General features: G+C 45.4%; 2 protein-coding genes across 4 annotated transcripts; both read right to left on the bottom strand.

Annotated features, from left to right (window-relative positions):
- Positions 1-1,045: 1,045 nt before the first annotated feature.
- Positions 1,046-6,346, bottom strand: LOC125532446 (ATP-dependent zinc metalloprotease FTSH 5, mitochondrial-like). Of its 2 annotated transcripts, XM_048696511.1 has the most exons (7): positions 6,186-6,346; positions 5,005-5,083; positions 4,520-4,780; positions 4,068-4,304; positions 3,855-3,979; positions 2,564-3,040; positions 1,046-2,454 (listed from the first exon to the last, which is right to left on the bottom strand). In XM_048696511.1, exons 1-7 carry the CDS (start codon positions 6,210-6,212, stop codon positions 1,540-1,542), a joined length of 2,121 nt encoding a protein of 706 aa, XP_048552468.1. In that variant the 5' UTR covers positions 6,213-6,346; the 3' UTR covers positions 1,046-1,539. The 2 variants fall into 2 exon arrangements, with proteins under 2 accessions (XP_048552468.1, XP_048552463.1); XM_048696506.1 differs by lacking the exon at positions 6,186-6,346 and having other exon boundaries at positions 5,005-5,176.
- A 1,034-nt stretch (positions 6,347-7,380) lies between these two features.
- Positions 7,381-11,807, bottom strand: LOC125532462 (casein kinase 1-like protein 2). Of its 2 annotated transcripts, none has more exons than XM_048696516.1 (14): positions 11,462-11,807; positions 11,311-11,351; positions 10,591-10,660; positions 10,338-10,486; positions 10,154-10,249; positions 10,001-10,071; positions 9,710-9,771; positions 9,490-9,553; positions 9,330-9,414; positions 9,124-9,250; positions 8,899-8,981; positions 8,758-8,812; positions 8,207-8,349; positions 7,381-8,060 (listed from the first exon to the last, which is right to left on the bottom strand). In XM_048696516.1, exons 1-14 carry the CDS (start codon positions 11,535-11,537, stop codon positions 8,007-8,009), a joined length of 1,176 nt encoding a protein of 391 aa, XP_048552473.1. In that variant the 5' UTR covers positions 11,538-11,807; the 3' UTR covers positions 7,381-8,006. The 2 variants fall into 2 exon arrangements, with proteins under 2 accessions (XP_048552473.1, XP_048552472.1); XM_048696515.1 differs by having other exon boundaries at positions 7,381-8,068; positions 11,462-11,805.
- Positions 11,808-18,500: the final 6,693 nt, after the last annotated feature.

Below are 18,500 nucleotides of genomic sequence, written 5' to 3'. Positions count from 1 at the left end.
TCATTCATGCCCATGATCATAAAAACAGAACCATTAGTCAACACATGAGCTAGTCCTAGAGGCAAGACTAGAAATCTTTATTTTACTGTTTATAACCTGTACATGCTCATGGGTTTTTCCTCTGAACCTCTTGCTATTGCAGATTCGAGAACCATAACAATTATAACATAGAATATAAACGTTAATTATAAACTTGGAAATAGATAATGCTCAAATATTATTGCTGCCTCTATGACATATTTCCATCACTTCGTCCTCGACGCCATCGGCACATAATCCGATAGTCCAACTTTAGAAGCAAAAGATGATACGGCTTACTTAGTAAAAACAAAGAATTTTTTATGTTGTTTTTATCTGTAATCATTTTGGCTTATGTAGTCTATTAATCCCTTTTTAGTCACTGAATGAAACATCTACTTTAGAAGGCAAAAAAAGATCGCGAGATAAAGATGAACTTACAATGACAAATTCTAAAAAGAGGTCACTATTTGACTATGGGAAGACCACCCACCAATGATTCTTATGAATTGCTGATATGAGCTGTTTGATCAGCTGCAGATTTGCGGCCAAACAGTTGTTAGCAAGGTACCTCTTGAAATAAGCGGGTAGCTATCTCAAAATCAATCAGCAACTAAAAGAAAATTTGTTGTTCGCAAGGTTCGATCAGTCTGTGCAGTACTGTTGTTAAGTTGTTAACATGGCTATTCCAGATTCTACCATGGAAGCATATTTTTGCTTTTACATTAAATTAGTTACTATGATTGTGTTATCTATGTGGGTGCCAGATATGCTCTTTTTTTTTACCTCTCTATATAGGTCTCAGGATACTTCACATAGTGGGGCCTTCCAAAATTCAACAGATCCAAACCCTACAATGAGCCCACCGGCGAGGCTTTCGAATGCCAGTTTTCCATTCGTTCATACTTCCACAAATTTTGGAGACAAAATGTTGTTGCACACTAGCTACCACTGGTGTGATCACACAAGGTGATCTACACATCGCATTGCCGACCTTGTCAAAGGTAAAAACATCAACAACACCAAATAACCTGATGCAATTGCATCAAGAATCAATCTCCGTGCAGATATATAGAAAGGAAACAACAGAGTACCAGGCGATGATCTTACAATGCCATGTCATTCCTGGTGAGCTTTTAACATCGAAAAAAGTTGCCACAGCAACAACAAGGCAGGCCGTCTAAACTGGAGTATAACCGGCGCGTTATAACTTATCCAAGATTGCGACATATGATACGTCACGACGATCAAATGATAAGACGTCTAATTAATGCAGAGTACAAAATCTCCTTGACATGACTCAGCGGATCCCCTGCCATGAATGGATCTTCTTCTTCTTCAGGCTGCATCATACCAACAGCCAAGAACACATATAAATTGTACTCCCGACTAGCTAAATTACTACAGAGTACAGATGCTCTCTTCAGCGGCAGCTAAGAATTTGCCCTGTTGTCCATAAAAAAACAGCATGCTAATTAATGGCACTTTGCTGGGTTGATGTTCTCTTGTTGCCCGGCGAGGCTAGGACCCGATGCCTGCGACTCCTTTGGCTTGAGCCGCTGCTTGCTGTGCTGCAGCTGCTGCGGCGGCCGCAGCCGCTGCTGCTGGAGACTGGGGTGAGGCTGGGGCAGCGGGTGTTTGCTGTGGAACCTCAGCAGCCTGGGGCTGCTGAGTGTCACTGCTGCTGTTTACCTGCGACAGAAGGTTCTTGATCTGGGCGCCAGTGAGGGTCTCGCGCTCGATGAGGGCGTTGGCGAGCGCGTGCAGCTCCTTGTTGTGGGTCGTGAGGATCGTCTTGGCATTGTTGTAGGCCGTCTCCAGCAGCTCCTTCACCTCCTGCTCCACCAGACCCCGCGTCTGCGTGCTCATGGTCTTCCCATCGTCGTCATAGTTGTAGGCCACAAGGCCCACGCGCTTGCTCATGCCATACTTGGTCACCATGGCCTTGGCCAGCCGGGTCGCTTGGCTTAGGTCGGATGACGCGCCCGACGTTACCTCGCTCTCCCCAAATATAAGCTCCTCGGCCACCCGCCCTCCCATGCAGACGTCCAGCCTTGCCAGCATCTGCTTCCTAGACACGCTGGTCTGGTCCTTCTCTGGCAGCTGCGTGACCATGCCCAGAGCCATTCCCCTCGGAACAATGGTGGCCTTGTGGACGGGGTGGGCACCGGCCGTGTGTATCGCGACCAGCGCATGCCCTCCCTCATGGTATGCAGTCATCTTCCTGCTTTCGTCGGATATCACTGCTGATTTGCGCTCGCTGCCCATCATGATCCTGTCCTTGGCAAACTCGAGGTCGGTCATTGAAACAGATTTCGCTCCATCCATGGCAGCCTTGAGAGCAGCCACGTTCACCAGGTTTGCAAGGTCTGCACCTGAGAATCCAGGCGTTCCCCTGGCAATGGTCATCAAATCCACATCGTCTGCTTTTAACACCTGCAGTTCAGTTCAGGGAGAAAAGGTGGAGTCAGCTGCCTTAAATTATGTGGAGAAAACCAATCAAGCATTACAAGAGAAATGCATGGGATAAGGAAGGATTCTTTACCTTTGACATATGAGTCTCCAGGATCTGCCGTCGGCCCTCAACATCTGGGTTAGGAACCACGATATGACGGTCAAAACGCCCAGGCCTAACAAGGGCTTTATCTAGTGACTGGGGGAAGTTTGTTGCTGCAATTACAATGATCCCATCATTCTGCTTAAAGCCATCCAGCTCAACAAGTAACTGGTTCAAGGTCATCTTCATATACTGTTGATCTTTTGGGTTTCTGCTCCCACCAATTGCATCAATTTCATCAATGAAAATTATACATGGAGATCGTTTCTTTGCTGCACTGAATAGATCCCTCACTCTTCTTGCCCCGACACCCACAAACATCTCCTCAAACTCACTGCCGCTGCAGGAGAAGAAAGGAACGCCAGCTTCCCCAGCGATAGCCCTTGCCAACATGGTTTTCCCTGTCCCGGGTGGGCCGACAAGTAGAACACCTTTTGGAAGCTTGCCACCAAGGCGTGTGAAACGCTGCAAAGCATGAAAGGTGATGGTGAATACTTATAAAAGAACAAGGGCACATCACATGAAACACTCTACACATCTTTAAGCAAAACTTGGTTTAACAGCTCAGCACCAAGGACACAGTATAAAAAGGCACAATGTCATGACAAAAGCAATAGTATATTTCATTCTATGTAAGACTTAAAAGCTACTCCCTCCGTCCCATAATGTAAGACGTTTTTTGACACTTTGAAATAAAGTGGCGCAAAGACTACTCTATGTAAGACATTTATTCTACACTTTACTTTGTACTCATGCAAGAAAAGCTCAGCACCAAACTTGGTTTAAGCTACACTGAAGACATTTATTCTATGTAAGACTTAAAAGCTACTCCCTCCGTCCCATAATGTAAGAGTACAAAGTAAAGTGGCGCAAACTTTTCAAAAGAAAGGCAGAAGAGCCTTTCTTTCCATGTAAGCTGCAGCGTATATTTCATTCTATGTAAGACTTTTATCATTTATCGAGTATCTCTAGAAGACCAGGATGAAAATATTAGATGGGAAATGCAGTTCTTCTGCGGGCTAAAAATCACAACAAATAGAGGGAAAGGGAGGCATGACATGATTAAGTATCAATTTATCATGTAGCAGACCAGTTGATTTGGTATTAACTAAATTGTATCTGTCTTTAAATTTCAGTACAGCACAGCATGTTTAATTGTTTATGATAGCAGCCTCGTTGGGGAAGAGTGTAGACATATTTGTTTACAGTATCATTACCCAGCTGTTAATATCTTCCTAATTCACTGGTGGATGGAAACAGCAGAGTGATAAAACTTCACCTTGGGATCTCGTAGGTAGTGAACTATTTCCTCGAGTTCAGCTTTAGCTTCATCAACCCCCTTGACATCACTGAATTTTGTGCTCGAATCCAAGCTTGGCTGAACCTCTTCATGCAATCCAAGGCCTGCATATATAATTCAAAGTGAATAGGGACTACTGCTGGAACTGAATAAGGATCAGGAGATGTATATAAAGTCATCAAAATGACAAACCTTTACTAATTCCTCTATCTTCAATCAGAGCCCCGATGCCGGAGATTACTAGGAAAGTGAGTGCAATGCTTCGGAAGGTACGCCAAAGCTGCTCCTTGAATTGGCCAGTCTCTGATGCAACCATGTGAATTGGTGCACCAGCAGTACCAAGAGCCCCATCTTTCGTCGTACGGCCAACACTTTGAAATGCTGGGATGCCACTAAACCCTTCTTCCTCCCTTGCTGAATTGACAATTCCTGCGTGTTTAGATCATGTTGAGTGTTAACATCAAAATATGAGAGCAGAAAGTTAAAAATAAGGGCATGTGTATATCATAAAAGAAACCCACTAGTTAAAGGTGCGGGTATGGCGTAAACAGACAGTATCATGTTCAGTACGTTGAATGAAGGACGCACTTGAACAAACAGCACAAAAAATCAATCAGTTTAAGTGAAGCAGTAGAGACCACTACCTCTCTGCAATGTCTTAAGCAGCGGGCTTTCATCCAGCCTGTCAAGAGCGACAAGAGCCTTCACATACTGGGAGAGAGCCGAAGAGTTGTTATGTAAGGAAGGCTGGCTCTCAAAGATCTGCACGACCCTTTCTGGGTTACTTCTGTAGATCTCTTTAAGAAGGGAGGCATCACTTGGCGTGTCAAAGTCTCGTAGCCTGCGCGCGAAGCTACCGACGTAGCTTGATCGGTACCTCTCTTGCAGCGCCTTGAGAACTCCGCCTGCATTAATTAGAACACCCAACCTCAGTTTGCAAACAGCAGGATTTCTTTCATGAGCAACAACTGAAGCATGAGACCTGGAGTACAGTAAGATGCGTTTTTTTACACAAAGGGAAACTCTTTATGCCACACTAATAGAAAGAAATGCTCGGCATAATGAAACCAGGAGCTTGTTTCCACATAAGAGTATGTCCTTGGAAGAGAGGGAGGGAGGGAGGCCATACCGGTGCCATTTGCAGGTGTCCTGAAAGCACTTGTACTCACTAGCTCATTGTAGACCACACTCGACGACCGCCTTCCAGCCTGCGACACAAACAGAAGTTCAAACATACTGCAACCAACGTTTGAGCTGAGCTGAGCTATCTCAATAGCGACAGGCATAAAGAAAGATCTGAAATGACTTAACTAAAATATATTTAAAAAGCCAAGATATTACACAAGGTTATCACATATCAGGTGACTCATGGAAGCTCAAGTGGAGATTAAAACATACCAAGCTCTATTGCATGACTAAAAGCAGCATGAGTCCAAAGAGGCCAATAGCTCCAACAATTGAATAAAAGAGCAGGTTCATGTGAAATTGTGAATACTACTCCCTCCGTTCATAAATATAAGATGTTTTGGATATTTCAATACGGACTACATACAGACTGAAATGAGTGAAACAACAGTGTAAAACGTGGCCTATATGCATCCGATTCAGAAAAAAGTTAAAAAAAAAACATCTTATATTCATGAACAGAGGGAGTGGTTTTTAGCCTTTCTCTAACAGTGAAATCTCCAGCATCTTCATTCATAGCCTTGAATCAGTGAAAACACAAGAAGCACGGCATGCCAAACAGAGCAATCGACAGCGGTACAAACAAACAAACAAACAAATATCCCTGAAAAGGGGGTAGCCACTGCCTTGGATATGCAACATCTGATTTCTGAATAAAGGGCGAGACACCACCGCCTGGCATTCGGCGGTCCGAGATAGAAATTCTAAGCACCATCCATCTGCTACAGATTTCAGCCTTATTTTCTCCATGCGACGAATAATTAACCTAACCTACTACTACTAGTCTGCATAGTTGCCGTTGCACTGGCGTGATTCGACAGCCACCGGCTACGGCGGCTAGGCTAGGCACTGGACGGCGGAGGAGAAGTAGGCCGGCGCGGTAAGATCTACTCCCTCCGTAGTATCTATGTATTGCGGGGGGGTTGAATATTCCAGAGTCAGACTCGCGGCGCCCTAATAAACCCTAGCTAGCCCCGCGGACGACGGCGCGGCGGGCGCCCTGAAACCGCGGCACGCACGGCCGATCCAAGTTACCGACACGGGCGGGATCGCCTGCGGCGGCGCCGGCGGCGGACGGAAGGGGACGGAAGAGGAATCTTGTTCGCGGAGGGAGGGAGGGAGTACCTTGGAGAGGGCGAGCCGCCAGGCCATGGGGGGGAGGGGATGGGGTGCGCCCCGCCGCGAGCCCACCCGCCGGGTGATCGGAGCCGGTGAGGGAGACTGGAGAGAGAGAGAGAGAGATTGGAGAAGAAGAAAGAGTAGATTTTTTTCCCCTTGTGTTTTCTCAGGCTGTGGTTAATTTCGTGGCGTCCTTCTTTCCCTGGGCCGGGCCGGGCCGGGCTGGCGGTTGGGCGAGGGCCGGACCGGGCTGGCAGTTGGGCGAGGGCCGGACCGGGCTGGCAGTTGGGCGAGGGCCGGACCGGGCTGGCAGTTGGGCGAGGGCCGGACCGGGCTGGCAGTTGGGCGAGGGCCAGGCCACGAGGCCCACGGACTTGAACGGATACCATTTTAAAAAACATGTGCTATCCCACTCCATGTGGATTATCATCAATAAAGCTTAGTTTTGCCCTAAAAAAAAGTGGATGATACAAAAATGTTCTACTCCGATTTGCCAAAAAATTGATGATAAAACAAGTGCTCAGTACTACAAAAATACAGTATTGTCTAAAAAAAACTTAAAAATACAGTAGATGATAAAAAGGTGCCAAGTTTGTTCTTCAAAAAAAATAGCCAGGTTGATGGTGTAGCAAAGTTAATTTGGTCTCAAGATTTTCAACAAAGTTCAAAATTTGGTTTGGGAAAACTACATTGGAGTATTTTGTTTTTTGACAAACACATTACAGTACCCTATGAACGCACACATGCATACTCTGCCTCTACGAGCACCTCCAAGAAAGTTCTTTTATCCTTTTTCCTTGTGGCTGGTCTTGAGATTGATGAAGTTTGGTGCTGATACAAGCAGACAGTCAAAGTGGTTCCAGACCTCAACCAAAAACTCAATTGTAAATTCAGCGGCATACAGAAATCTCCAAAAACATATTTTGAAAAAGATCACCATTCACATTCCCTCAGAAAAAAAAACAGATCTCTCAATTGGCATGAACAGCTCCAAGAGATGCATATATCTCCATTCATTCAACAAAAAAAATAAGGAGCTGGATTTGTTACTTCATTTTTACAAGGAATAGCACACCACTTCAGCCCTGCCAAAAGCATAAATAAGCAGCAGCAATTCTCAAGCCTCGACAAACTAGAATGAAATGCAAATCTGCTAGCAGTCAATCATCTCAGCTTTGGCAACAGAATCAACAGCAGCAGCTCTCAGTCTCACCAACTTTAAAACATGTATTATATATTCGCAGGCATTCGGCCATTTTAATTTAAAAACCAAGGGATTCGAAACGAGCGGCGTTACGCCACGCCGGCCTGCATACATCTCTCCGAAATACAACATCATCCATCTTCATCAAGGGACTAAAATTAACGCCGCAAGCGACCACAACAAAGGGGAGAAACAAACTGTACAAATTAAAACGGCCAAGCAACCCACCGCCGTCATCAAACACCATTCGTTCATTCCATTTCCATCCATTCATTCGTTATAAAGAAGACCACGGCACGCCCGCCCGTGGTAGCCGCTGCCTGGCTGAGACATCCCCGCCAGACCACACCTCTTATTTGCCCGGCCTCCTCCGTCTCGGGGCCTAGTAGTGGTTCCTGGTGTCGTCGCCGTCGAAGTTGAGGCCCTGGATGCCCCGCACCGTGGACTCGTAGTTCTTGGCGCTCGACGACTGGTGCCTGCCCGAGGACGACCGGCCCCTCGTGTCCGACGAGTCGCCAACCTGCGGGCTCCACCGCGGGGCGGACGACCGCTGGAACGCCCCTGGGCTCGCGTCAGTCGTGCGGCTGCGCGTCTGCTCCGCGTCCGTGCTCGGCTCCCGGCTGCTAGAGACAGCAGGTCGCCTTGAGGATCCGCTTGACCGTCCCAGCAAAGTCGAACTGGAGAACTACACGTCATTTAAGGGTCAGGTGTTACAGGCCAGTTTTATGTATGTATGTACACAAGACCACTTCAGTGGTCTGCATATTTCCCTAGCAACAAGAGACAGATGGGATGAAATACGTAGCAACTCTTGACAACTTACCATAGCATCTTTTGAGGTGGATTGGTCATGTCTGATTGGCGACTTCTGTTTGGCCAGGCTGCCTGCATTTATAGCTGGAGGTGGAACCTGGCGCCGCATGCCATCCATATCTGACCACCCGCTCCTCCTCCCTTCTTCAGTGGCTGCATCCATTCAGCGCACGGTTGTTAAACACATAAAGGCGCGAGGCAAAGACCAAACTGCGACTGGTCTCAATGGGTTCATTATCATACATCTGTATTTCCCACACGCTTATGTGATTATCATTTAAACGGTTCCCGGATATACATACAATTAACCAACTCAACAGAACAAAGCAACAGGTAATGAGCCTGATTTCTAACTCCCTACTAGTACGAACATTTTGTAATCTCAACCTGGTTGTACCACATGCACATTTCAAAAATCTATTTTCCAGGGAAATACCATCTTATTTGAAGAATACACACTACACAGACTTACATCTACTACAGATACTAACTTATTGCCTTGCATATAAATAACTGATAAGATACTCTAGAATCCATCATGAGATGGATAATATACTGTACCTGACTGTCTATTTGCCATGGGAGCCATCCCAGAGCTTTGTCCTGCTGCCGCGGCCTAACATAAAAGGAAAGCAGCAAACGGTAAGACATGAATCGTCATGTGCGCAGCATTAAGGAAAGGAGGAACAGCAATGTACTGACCATGGCGCGCGGTGGAGCACTGGTCATTTGTGACTGTTGATACTTGAGAATCGTCCAATCAAAAACATAATCAAATTGAAACCCTGCAAGTACCAAACATTGCTCTGTCAAGAGTTTAAAAGGAGAGCAATTTGCAGCATTTTGGTGTGTAAACATCAATGAATCATCAATCACTAAATTAAATGAATGATTATAAGTTCAAAACATGCAAAAAAGAAAACTCACCCTCTCGAATAAAAAGGTCTCTGAACAATCTCTTGAGATACTGATAATCTGGCGTATCTTCAAAGCGCAGTGAGCGGCAGTAATGGAAATAAGATGCAAATTCAGTAGGATATCCACGACAGAGGGCCTACAGTCAAGAGAATACAATTAAGAAAATAATGCCTCAATGGTGGTGAACGCAGGATATAGAGAAGAACACACGCTACCTCAGTTGAAGTGGCAATTTTCCTTTCGCTGATTTTCTCATACTTCTGTTTCTTGTTCCCAGCTTTCAGACCCTGCCATGGAAGACTGACAGCAACAACAGCATGTGTCAGTGCAGATAATTAGGCTGCCAGAAAATCACGTGTGGTTATTGTCAACAACCTTCCTCTTAAGAAGTACATCAGCACATATCCAAGAGATTCCATGTCATCCCTCCTGCTTTGTTCTACGGTGAAGCAGAAAAATAAATTAGGATATCTGAACAGATTAATGCATGAAAGGTAAGAGAATTTTACAAGGAACAAATAACACTAGATGCCTCGGGAGTCTAAGTACAGTTACAGAATAAAGGAGTACACAGCCAACAGTCAAGGAAACTTACCAATTCCAAGATGAGTGTTTACACTCGCATATCTTGCTGTTCCTGTCAAGTTCTTGTTCTCTCTGTGATTAAATAGAGAACGGTCATAAGTTTTGCCACAGATACTGTGTTGTCCACTGATTTAAATTATATAATCAGTGCAAAACTCAGGCATGAACATAAAATGCTTATGCCATGAATGTAAAGAAGTTATGTGTGGCAACATCAAAAGAATAGCCGTAACTTTGACAATATACTGTAGAATGCATCCAAATCTCTTCAAGTAGATCACCAATGGGATATAACATTTACCTATATGGAATGTGCTGGTGTGTCGATGTATCCCTATACTTCTTTGCAAGCCCAAAATCTATACAATAAACCTACAGATAGATGAAAGTTGCAGATAAGAACACCAATAATACATCCATCAATAAAGGCATGCCAGTGGAATGTAGCGTTGACCTGATTTGCCCTTTTCCCAAGACCCATGAGAAAATTGTCCGGCTTGATATCTCTATGCAAGAAAGACTTGGAATGGACGAATTCAACACGGTTGATCTGAAAAAAAGGAAGTAATCCAAATCCCACATGATGAAACGAAAGAGACCAAAGTAATGATGCCAAGGGAATCTGAGGTGTTGCATACCATTTGATCAGCAAGCATCAAAACAGTTTTTAGAGACAGCTTCCTGTTGCAAAAACTGAAGAGATCCTCGAGGCTTGGGCCCAGCAAGTCCATCACCAAAACATTGTAATCACCCTCCACACCAAACCACTTGACGTTTGGGATTCCAGCTGCAGAACAGTAGGGAGAGTCAGTTGATCCCTCCATGAATAAATAAACAAGAGAAAAGAGACTGGACCAAGTAAGACCAAGGAAGCAGGAAAATATATATTACTTCCTCCTTGAAGTATTCTGTACAGCTTTGACTCATACAGCAGCTGCGGATGCTTTGTCTTGACATTTTCCTGAGCAAAACCACGCAGAAACAAGACGAATCAAAGAGCATCACCTCAGGTAAATGAATCAGGCAGAACACTTGTAATGAAATTAGAAACTTATTATGGTTATGAGATCAAAGCAAATTAAGGCTAGCCTACAGAGAAGTGAAACAGAAGCAACTATACTGGTGCGAAACATTTGTGTGTTCCATTCCATCTCTTGAAGAATCTCATATTTTGGTAGACAAAACATGTAATTACAAGCTTGCGGTAAGAGACTGAGCAAATGAATCCTAGCCTAGGAAAAGCAAACAGAGGGGCAGTGGTGTATTCCATCTCTTTAATTAAGGTTTGTATTTCGGCAGCAGCAGCTAAAGCATGTAACTAGACAAGACAGGTAGAGCAAACTGCATTGCACACAGCCAGCCAAAGCACATAATTCAGTTAGCACCCCAAATCCTTCCATGCATCACCATTCCATGAGCATCAGCTACAGGAATTAACAAGCGGCGTAATCCACGGGTTTCCACGGCCTTATTAATCCGACGCTAAGAAAATCATGGCATGGCAATTCGTCAAATCTAGCATCCAATTCGACCTAGATCCCCCGAAACCACACCACGGGGGGCGGAGAAAATTGATGAGCGTCGTGGAGAGAGAGGGACGGAGGAACTCACGAGCTTGATCGCGACCTCCTCGTTGGTCTGCACGTTGGTGCCTGCACAGAGAGACGGAGACGGAATTTGTTAAAAAAAAAAGAGGAAGAGAAAAAGGCGATGGCTTTGGGAGGAAAGGGGGATCTGGCGGCCGGAGGGGAGGGGGACGGACCGAGGTAGATCTCCCCGAAGGAGCCGCTCCCCAGCTTGCGGCCGACGCGGAACTTGTTGCCGATGCGCGGCTCCATGGCCGCCGCCCTGCCTGTCCGTCCGCGCGAGCCGAGGCTACCGCCGGCCGGAGCCTCGCATGCGGTGGACGGGAGGGGGAGGGGAGGGAGAGGATCGGATCGGGGCGGCCGGAATTGGGTCGGGGTCGGGGGCGCGGGGCTAGGGCTCGATCGAGTGGATCGGAGTGAGGAGGGATTGGGGATTTCTTCCGGGGACGGAGGAGCGAGCGAGCACCTGACCTGACCTGACCACGAGACGGACAAGCGCCGGGGCTCGGGGACGAAATACTGGGGAACCCGGGGTGCCCCACGGCAAAGATGGCGGGTCGGGGTGGTGGAGTCCCCCCCTCCTTTTCCCTTTTTTTCCCTTCTAGTATAAAAATAAATAATCTCCCTTTCCCAAGCCAACAAAACCTCAACTAGCAACACATCTCTTTCATCTTCTTCCCATTTTTAGTTTGGATGGAGGATGTGTCCTTTTTTTTTGAACCGGGCTAACCCCCCCCCCCATTATAGAGGACGGAAATACATCAGTCTTACATAGTATCAGGAGAAACGAGAGGGGTAAGGGGAAAGCGAGTTCAACGCACTTCTAGGAAACCCACTGCATCCGCCCATCATCGAAACGAATGCTATGGGGCGAAAACCTAGCAGCACCAAAATAGTCTAGCCCTATTACAGACTGATCGCAGTCAGAGTATCAGGCCAAGTGAAAAATAACCAGCCTCCATAAGACCACCAAGAGAAAACGACTCAAAATAAGCAGCTAATCATGCCATATTCCTAGAGCAAAGCAGCATCTATCTTCAGCAGTCATCAATTCTTGTAGTAGCATCTAGCTTCAGCAATCACCAATTCTTGTAGTAGCATCACATATCCTCATCAGCGCCATGGTCCCAGTGCGAACCATGTCTGCTCCGGCACAAAGCTTCATCATCTCGCCTTCCTTCTGTAGACCTGCCCAATAAAGAAGAAGAGAGCAGACCGAGAACACGATTTCAAAAGGAGATTTAATTAATTTCTTCTCAAAAGTGGCTCTGTTTCGGGCTAACCAAATTGCCCAAGTAACAGCCCCAAGGCCAACAGTATAAAAGTTGTCATAACCAGGGAGGAAAGAATGGCACCAATAATAAAATTGCCAAAGGTTCTTTGGGCATAGATCAGTACCCAGCGTCACCCCAATCGCTCTCCATACTATTTTGGCAACCGAGCAACCAAAGAAGAGATGTTGTGCTGTTTCTATCTCCCGACAGAAGGAACAAGTCGGATTACCAGGCCAACGGCGAGATCTCATCACCTGCCTGGTAAGAATGGCATTCTGGAATATCTGCCATAGGAAAATTTGGATTTTGAGAGGAAGTTTTGCCTCCCAAATCCATTTGAAATTACACCCACTAAGGGGTTTCTCCAACCACCTGTACATCGATTTAGTAGTATATCGAGTTGTTTTATTCAGCCCCCAGTAAACAAAATATGCAAGCTCCAGCGATCCATCTATGGACTGGTGCAAGCATCTCGGAGTTGGAATATACGCTTTGATAAGTTGATCAAAGCATATAGTTTTATACAGACTTGCGATGAAGCCTGTATTTACAAGAAAGTGAGTGGGAGCACTACAACATTTCTGATAAGTATATGTGAATGACATATTGTTGATCGGAAATAATGTAGAATTATTCTGCAAAGCATAAAGGAGTGTTTGAAAGGAATTTTCCAAAGAAAGACCTCGGTGAAGCTGCTGACATATTGAACATCAAGATTTATAGAGATAGATCAAGACGCTTGATAAGTTTTTTTTCAATGAGTACATACCTTGACAAGATTTTGAAGTAGTTCAAAATAGAACAGTCAAAGAAAGAGTTCTTGTCTGTGTTACAAGGTGTGAAATTGAGCAAGACTCAAAACCCGACCACGACAGAAGATAGAAAGAGAATGAAAGTCATTCCCTATGCCTCAGCCATAGGTTCTATAAAGTATGCCATGCTATGTACCAGATCTATTGTATACCCTACACTGATTTTGGCAAAGTAGTACACTAGTGATCTAGGAGTAGATCACTGGACAGCGGTCAAAATTATCCTTAGTGGAATAAGGATATGTTTCCCGATTATGGAGGTGACAAAAAGGTTCGTCGTAAAGGGTTACGTCGATGCAAGTTTTGACACTAATCCAGATGACTCTAAGTCTCAATCTAGATACATATTGAAAGTGGGAGCAATTAGCTAGAGTAGCTCTGTGCAGAGCATTGTTGACATAGAAATTTGCAAAATACATACGGATCTGAATGTGGCAGACCCGTTGACTAAACTTCTCTCACAAGCAAAACATGATCACTTTTTGGGTCTTAATCACATAGCGATGTGAACTAGATTATTGAATCTAGTAAACCCTTTGGGTGTTAGTCACATGGAGATGTGAACCAATCACATAAAGATGTGAACTATTGATGTTAAATCACATGGCGATGTGATCTAGATTATTGACTCTAGTGAAAGTGGGAGACTGAAGGAAATATGCCCTAGAGGCAATAATAAAGTTATTATTTATTTCCTTATATCATGCTAAATGTTTATTATTCATGCTAGAATTGTATTAACCGGAAACATAATACATGTGTGAATACATAGACAAACAGAGTGTCACTAGTATGCCTCTACTTGACTAGCTCGTTAATCGAAGATGGTTATGTTTCCTAACCATAAACAAAAGAGTTGTTATTTGATTAACGGGATCACATCATTAGGAGAATGATGGGATTGACATGACCCATTCCATTAGCTTAGCACCCGATCGTTTAGTATGTTGCTATTGCTTTCTTCATGACTTATACATGTTCCTATGACTATGAGATTATGCAACTCCCGTTTGCCGAAGGAACACTTTGTGTGCTACCAAACGTCACAATGTAACTGGGTGATTATAAAGGAGCTCTATAGGTGTCTCCAAAGGTACATGTTGGGTTGGCGTATTTTGAGATTAGGATTTGTCACTCCGATTGTCGGAGAGGTATCTCTGGGCCCTCTCGGTAATGCACATCACATAAGCCTTGCAAGCATTGCGACTAATGAGTTAGTTGTGAGATGATGTATTACGGAACGAGTAAAGAGACTTGCCGGTAACGAGATTGAACTAGGTATTAAGATACCGACGATCGAATCTCGGGCAAGTAACATACCGATGACAAAGGGAACAACGTATGTTGTTATGCGGTCTGACCGATAAAGATCTTCGTAGAATATGTAGGAGCCAATATGGGCGTCTAGGTCCCGCTATTGGTTATTGACCGGAGACGTTTCTCGGTCATGTCTACATTGTTCTCGAACCGTAGGGTCCGCACGCTTAAGGTTTCGATGACAGTTATATTATGAGTTTATGAGTTTTGATGTACCGAAGGAGTTCGGAGTCCCGGATGAGATCGGGGACATGACGAGGAGTCTCGAAATGGTCGAGATGTAAAGATCGATATATTGGACGACTATATTCGGACATTGGAAAGGTTCCGAGTGATTCGGGTATTTTTCGGAGTACCGGAGAGTTACTGGAATTCGCCGGGGAGTATATGGGCCTTATTGGGCCATACGGGAATAGAGGAGAGAGGCCAAAAGGAAGGAGGCCTGCGCCCCCCCTGGTCCGAATTGGACAAGGGGCGCAGCCCCCTTTTCCTTCTTCCTCTCCCCCTCTTTCCCCTTCTCCTACTCCAACAAGGAAGGAAGGAGTCCTACTCCCGGTGGGAGTAGGACTCCCCTTGGCGCGCCCCCTCCTAGGCCGGCCGCCCCCTCCCCCTTGCTCCTTTATATACGGGGGCAGGGGGGCACCTCTAGACACACAAGTTGATCTTCGTGATCGTTCCTTAGCCGTGTGCGGTGCCCCCTCCACCATATTCCACCTCGGTCATATTGTAGCGGTGCTTAGGCGAAGCCCTGCGACGGTAGAACATCAAGATCGTCACCACGCCGTCGTGCTGACGGAACTCCTCCCCGACGCTTTGCTGGATCGGAGCCCGGGGATCGTCATCGAGTTGAACGTGTGCCAAGAACTCGGAGGTGCCGGAGTAACGGTGCTTGGATCGGTCGGATCGTGAAGACGTACGACTACATCAACCGCGTTGTCACAACTGTAAGTGCATCTAGTGCCACCCCTAGTTGGTTTTGGAGTATTGATGACAAACCTAGTTGAGGGACTAACGTGTTTGTGAGAATTGCAGGAAAACACAGGTAGAAGTCCCTCATTGATTCGGTTTTATTACCAGAGATGACCCCTAAAAATGTACGAAGACATTGAAGACAATGGTGGTTTATGAAGATATTCATATTGAAGACAATGACATGAGAAGACTCCCTATGAAGCTTATGGAACTCGAAGACTTAGAACCTTCGTAGTTTTATTTCATTTATGTTGTGTCATAGGAATCACCGTACTGTTAAGTGGGGTCCAAGAGAACCAGTCAGAATGACTGAAGTGATGCCTAATTCAAATCCTATGTCTTCAAACGAAGACTTTGAGAGAAAATCTTGTCCAGAGTCAGATAAGTCAGCTTTACTTGTAGCCCAAGTAAAGTTGCCGTGTGAGTTCAAAATTCGACCGTTGGTACACGTGTCAGTTCCTTAGTGACCCAGGGTCATTTCGGACATATCAGGTCGGGTTGCCAAGTGGCTATAAATAGTCCACCCCCCACAACCTTAAACGGTTGGCTGCTCAGATTTCAGTGCACGGCTTTTGTCGTTTGAGAGCAACCCACCTCGAAGCCTTTGAGAGAAAAATTCCTAGTGAGGAGAAAAGCCCTAACCACCCAGAGCCAGAGTAAATTGGGCATCACTTAAGTCTTCTTGTCTGTGTGATATGAAGACTTATTACACTTGAGGACTGTGCATCCTCCAGACGGTTAGGCATCGCGTTCTGAGCATCCAAGAGAAATTGTGGATTGCCAGTAAACGAAGTCTGTGAAGGTTTGGGAGTCTACCTTGAAGACTTACCTGAGTGATTGCGCGAGGTCTGTGTGACCTTAGCTCAAGGAGAAAACAGTGAGGACTGGGTGTCTTGGACTAAGTGTCCTTGACTGGGTGTCCGGGACTGTGTGTCCTTTGGTTTAAATACCTAGCCGCTCCAACCAGACGTACAGTTGTCACAGCAACTGGAACTGGTCCAACAAATCATTGTCTTCAACGTGTCACTGGTTTCATCTTCACTTCCTTTTACTTACAGTTATTCATTGTGAAGCCATTGCATGCTTGCTTTATCTTTTGTCTTCACAACATGAATGTATGATCTGTTTGGCTTCATAACTTCTTCCTACCTGATCCTTATTACACTGAAGCTGTTTGTCATTGCGCTTTCACTCTATTGAATACATGACCATGGCTGGCCTAGTGTAATCTAACTTCCGCTGCATAGTGATAGGCATAATCTTCACTGTTTGTCTTCATAACTCTCACGTTTTGAAGACTTGCATAAAAATCGCCTATTCACCCCCCCTCTAGTCGATATAACGCACTTTCAATTGGTATCAGAGTAAGGTGCTCCCTTGTTCTGTGTGATTCGGTTTAACCACCTGGAGTTTTAGCTATGTCGACTGCAGGGATAATCAAAGTCTCCGCTGCTTGCCCCGTCTTCGATGGAACTGAATATCCCTACTGGAAGAATAAGATGCGCATGCATCTTGAAGCCATTGATGTCGACCTATGGTATGTCGTCGAGAACGGCGTTCCCAAGGCTGGAGAAGGTGTCACTGCTGCTGATGTCAAGAAATTCGTTCAACTGGACTCTACTGCTAAGAATATCATCTGTGGTCATCTGACCAAAGGACAGTATGGCCGTGTGAGTGCTTTGAAGACATCCAAACTGGTCTGGGACTGGCTCTCCAAAGTTAATGAAGGCATCTCAACCCAAAGAGATCAAAGAATCAGTGTCCTTCGCAATCTCTTCAACCGCTTCAAGCGAAATGACAATGAGAATGTCCAGCACACATTTGACCGGCTCACTGACATCACAAATGAGCTTCAAGCCCTCGGCGCCACTGAGATCACCAAACATGAAATCGTCAAGACGCTGCTGAGATCACTTGATAGTTCGTTTGACATCCTGGCCCTGATGATTCAAGAACGTCCTGATTTCAAGATACTCGATCCGTCTGACATACTTGAGAGGCTCAACACACATGAGTTTCAGCTTTCTGAGAAAAGAGATATCTACGGTCCAAACTATGGGCGAACTCGTGCTTTGAAGGCAAAAGTTGTCTCCTCATCTGAAGAAGAATCTGACTGCAGTTCTGATGATCCTGAAGACATTGGAAGAGAACTTGCAATGCTAGTGAAGAAGTTTCAAAAATTCACCAAGAAGAAAGGCTTCAGAAAATCTTCACGATCAAGCTCAAGGAATGATGAAGCTTCTGCTCATGACTACAAGAAGAAAACATGTCACAAGTGCAAGAAAACTGGGCACTTCATCTCTGAGTGTCCGCAGTGGGACAATGAGAACAGAAGGAAGAAGAAGAGCAAGGAATATGATTCTGACGACAAGAAGAAGAAGAAACACTCAAAGTCTTCTTCCAAGTCTTCATCAAAGTCTTCATCACACAAGAAGAGCTCATCTGGCAAGGCACGTGCGTTTGTTGGAAAGGAGATGGATTCAGAAGAGGAGTCCGCATCTGAGGAGGCAGAGGTGGAGTCTGAGGAGGAGTCTGATTCTGGCATTGCAAGTCTGGCTACAGCATACGTCGCCAAGTCCATCTTCAACACTGAAGACAATGACTGCATCACCGACACCGACGCAAATGACAAGAACGACTCCACTCCTACCTACTGCTTCATGGCACGCGGTGCCAAGGTAAACACACGCACTACTCGCTATGAAACATCTAGTGACAATGACTCTGAATGTGATTCAAAACCTAGCTACAGAACACTTGCTAAAATTGCAACTGAACAACAGAAAGCTATGGAACATATTCAAAAACTGTTAGACAGAAGCGATGATCTGTTGGGTGCC

Source organism: Triticum urartu, chromosome 1, assembly GCF_003073215.2.
Source record: "Triticum urartu cultivar G1812 chromosome 1, Tu2.1, whole genome shotgun sequence".
NCBI lineage: Eukaryota > Viridiplantae > Streptophyta > Magnoliopsida > Poales > Poaceae > Triticum > Triticum urartu.
This window is presented reverse-complemented; position numbering and strand designations above follow the sequence as displayed.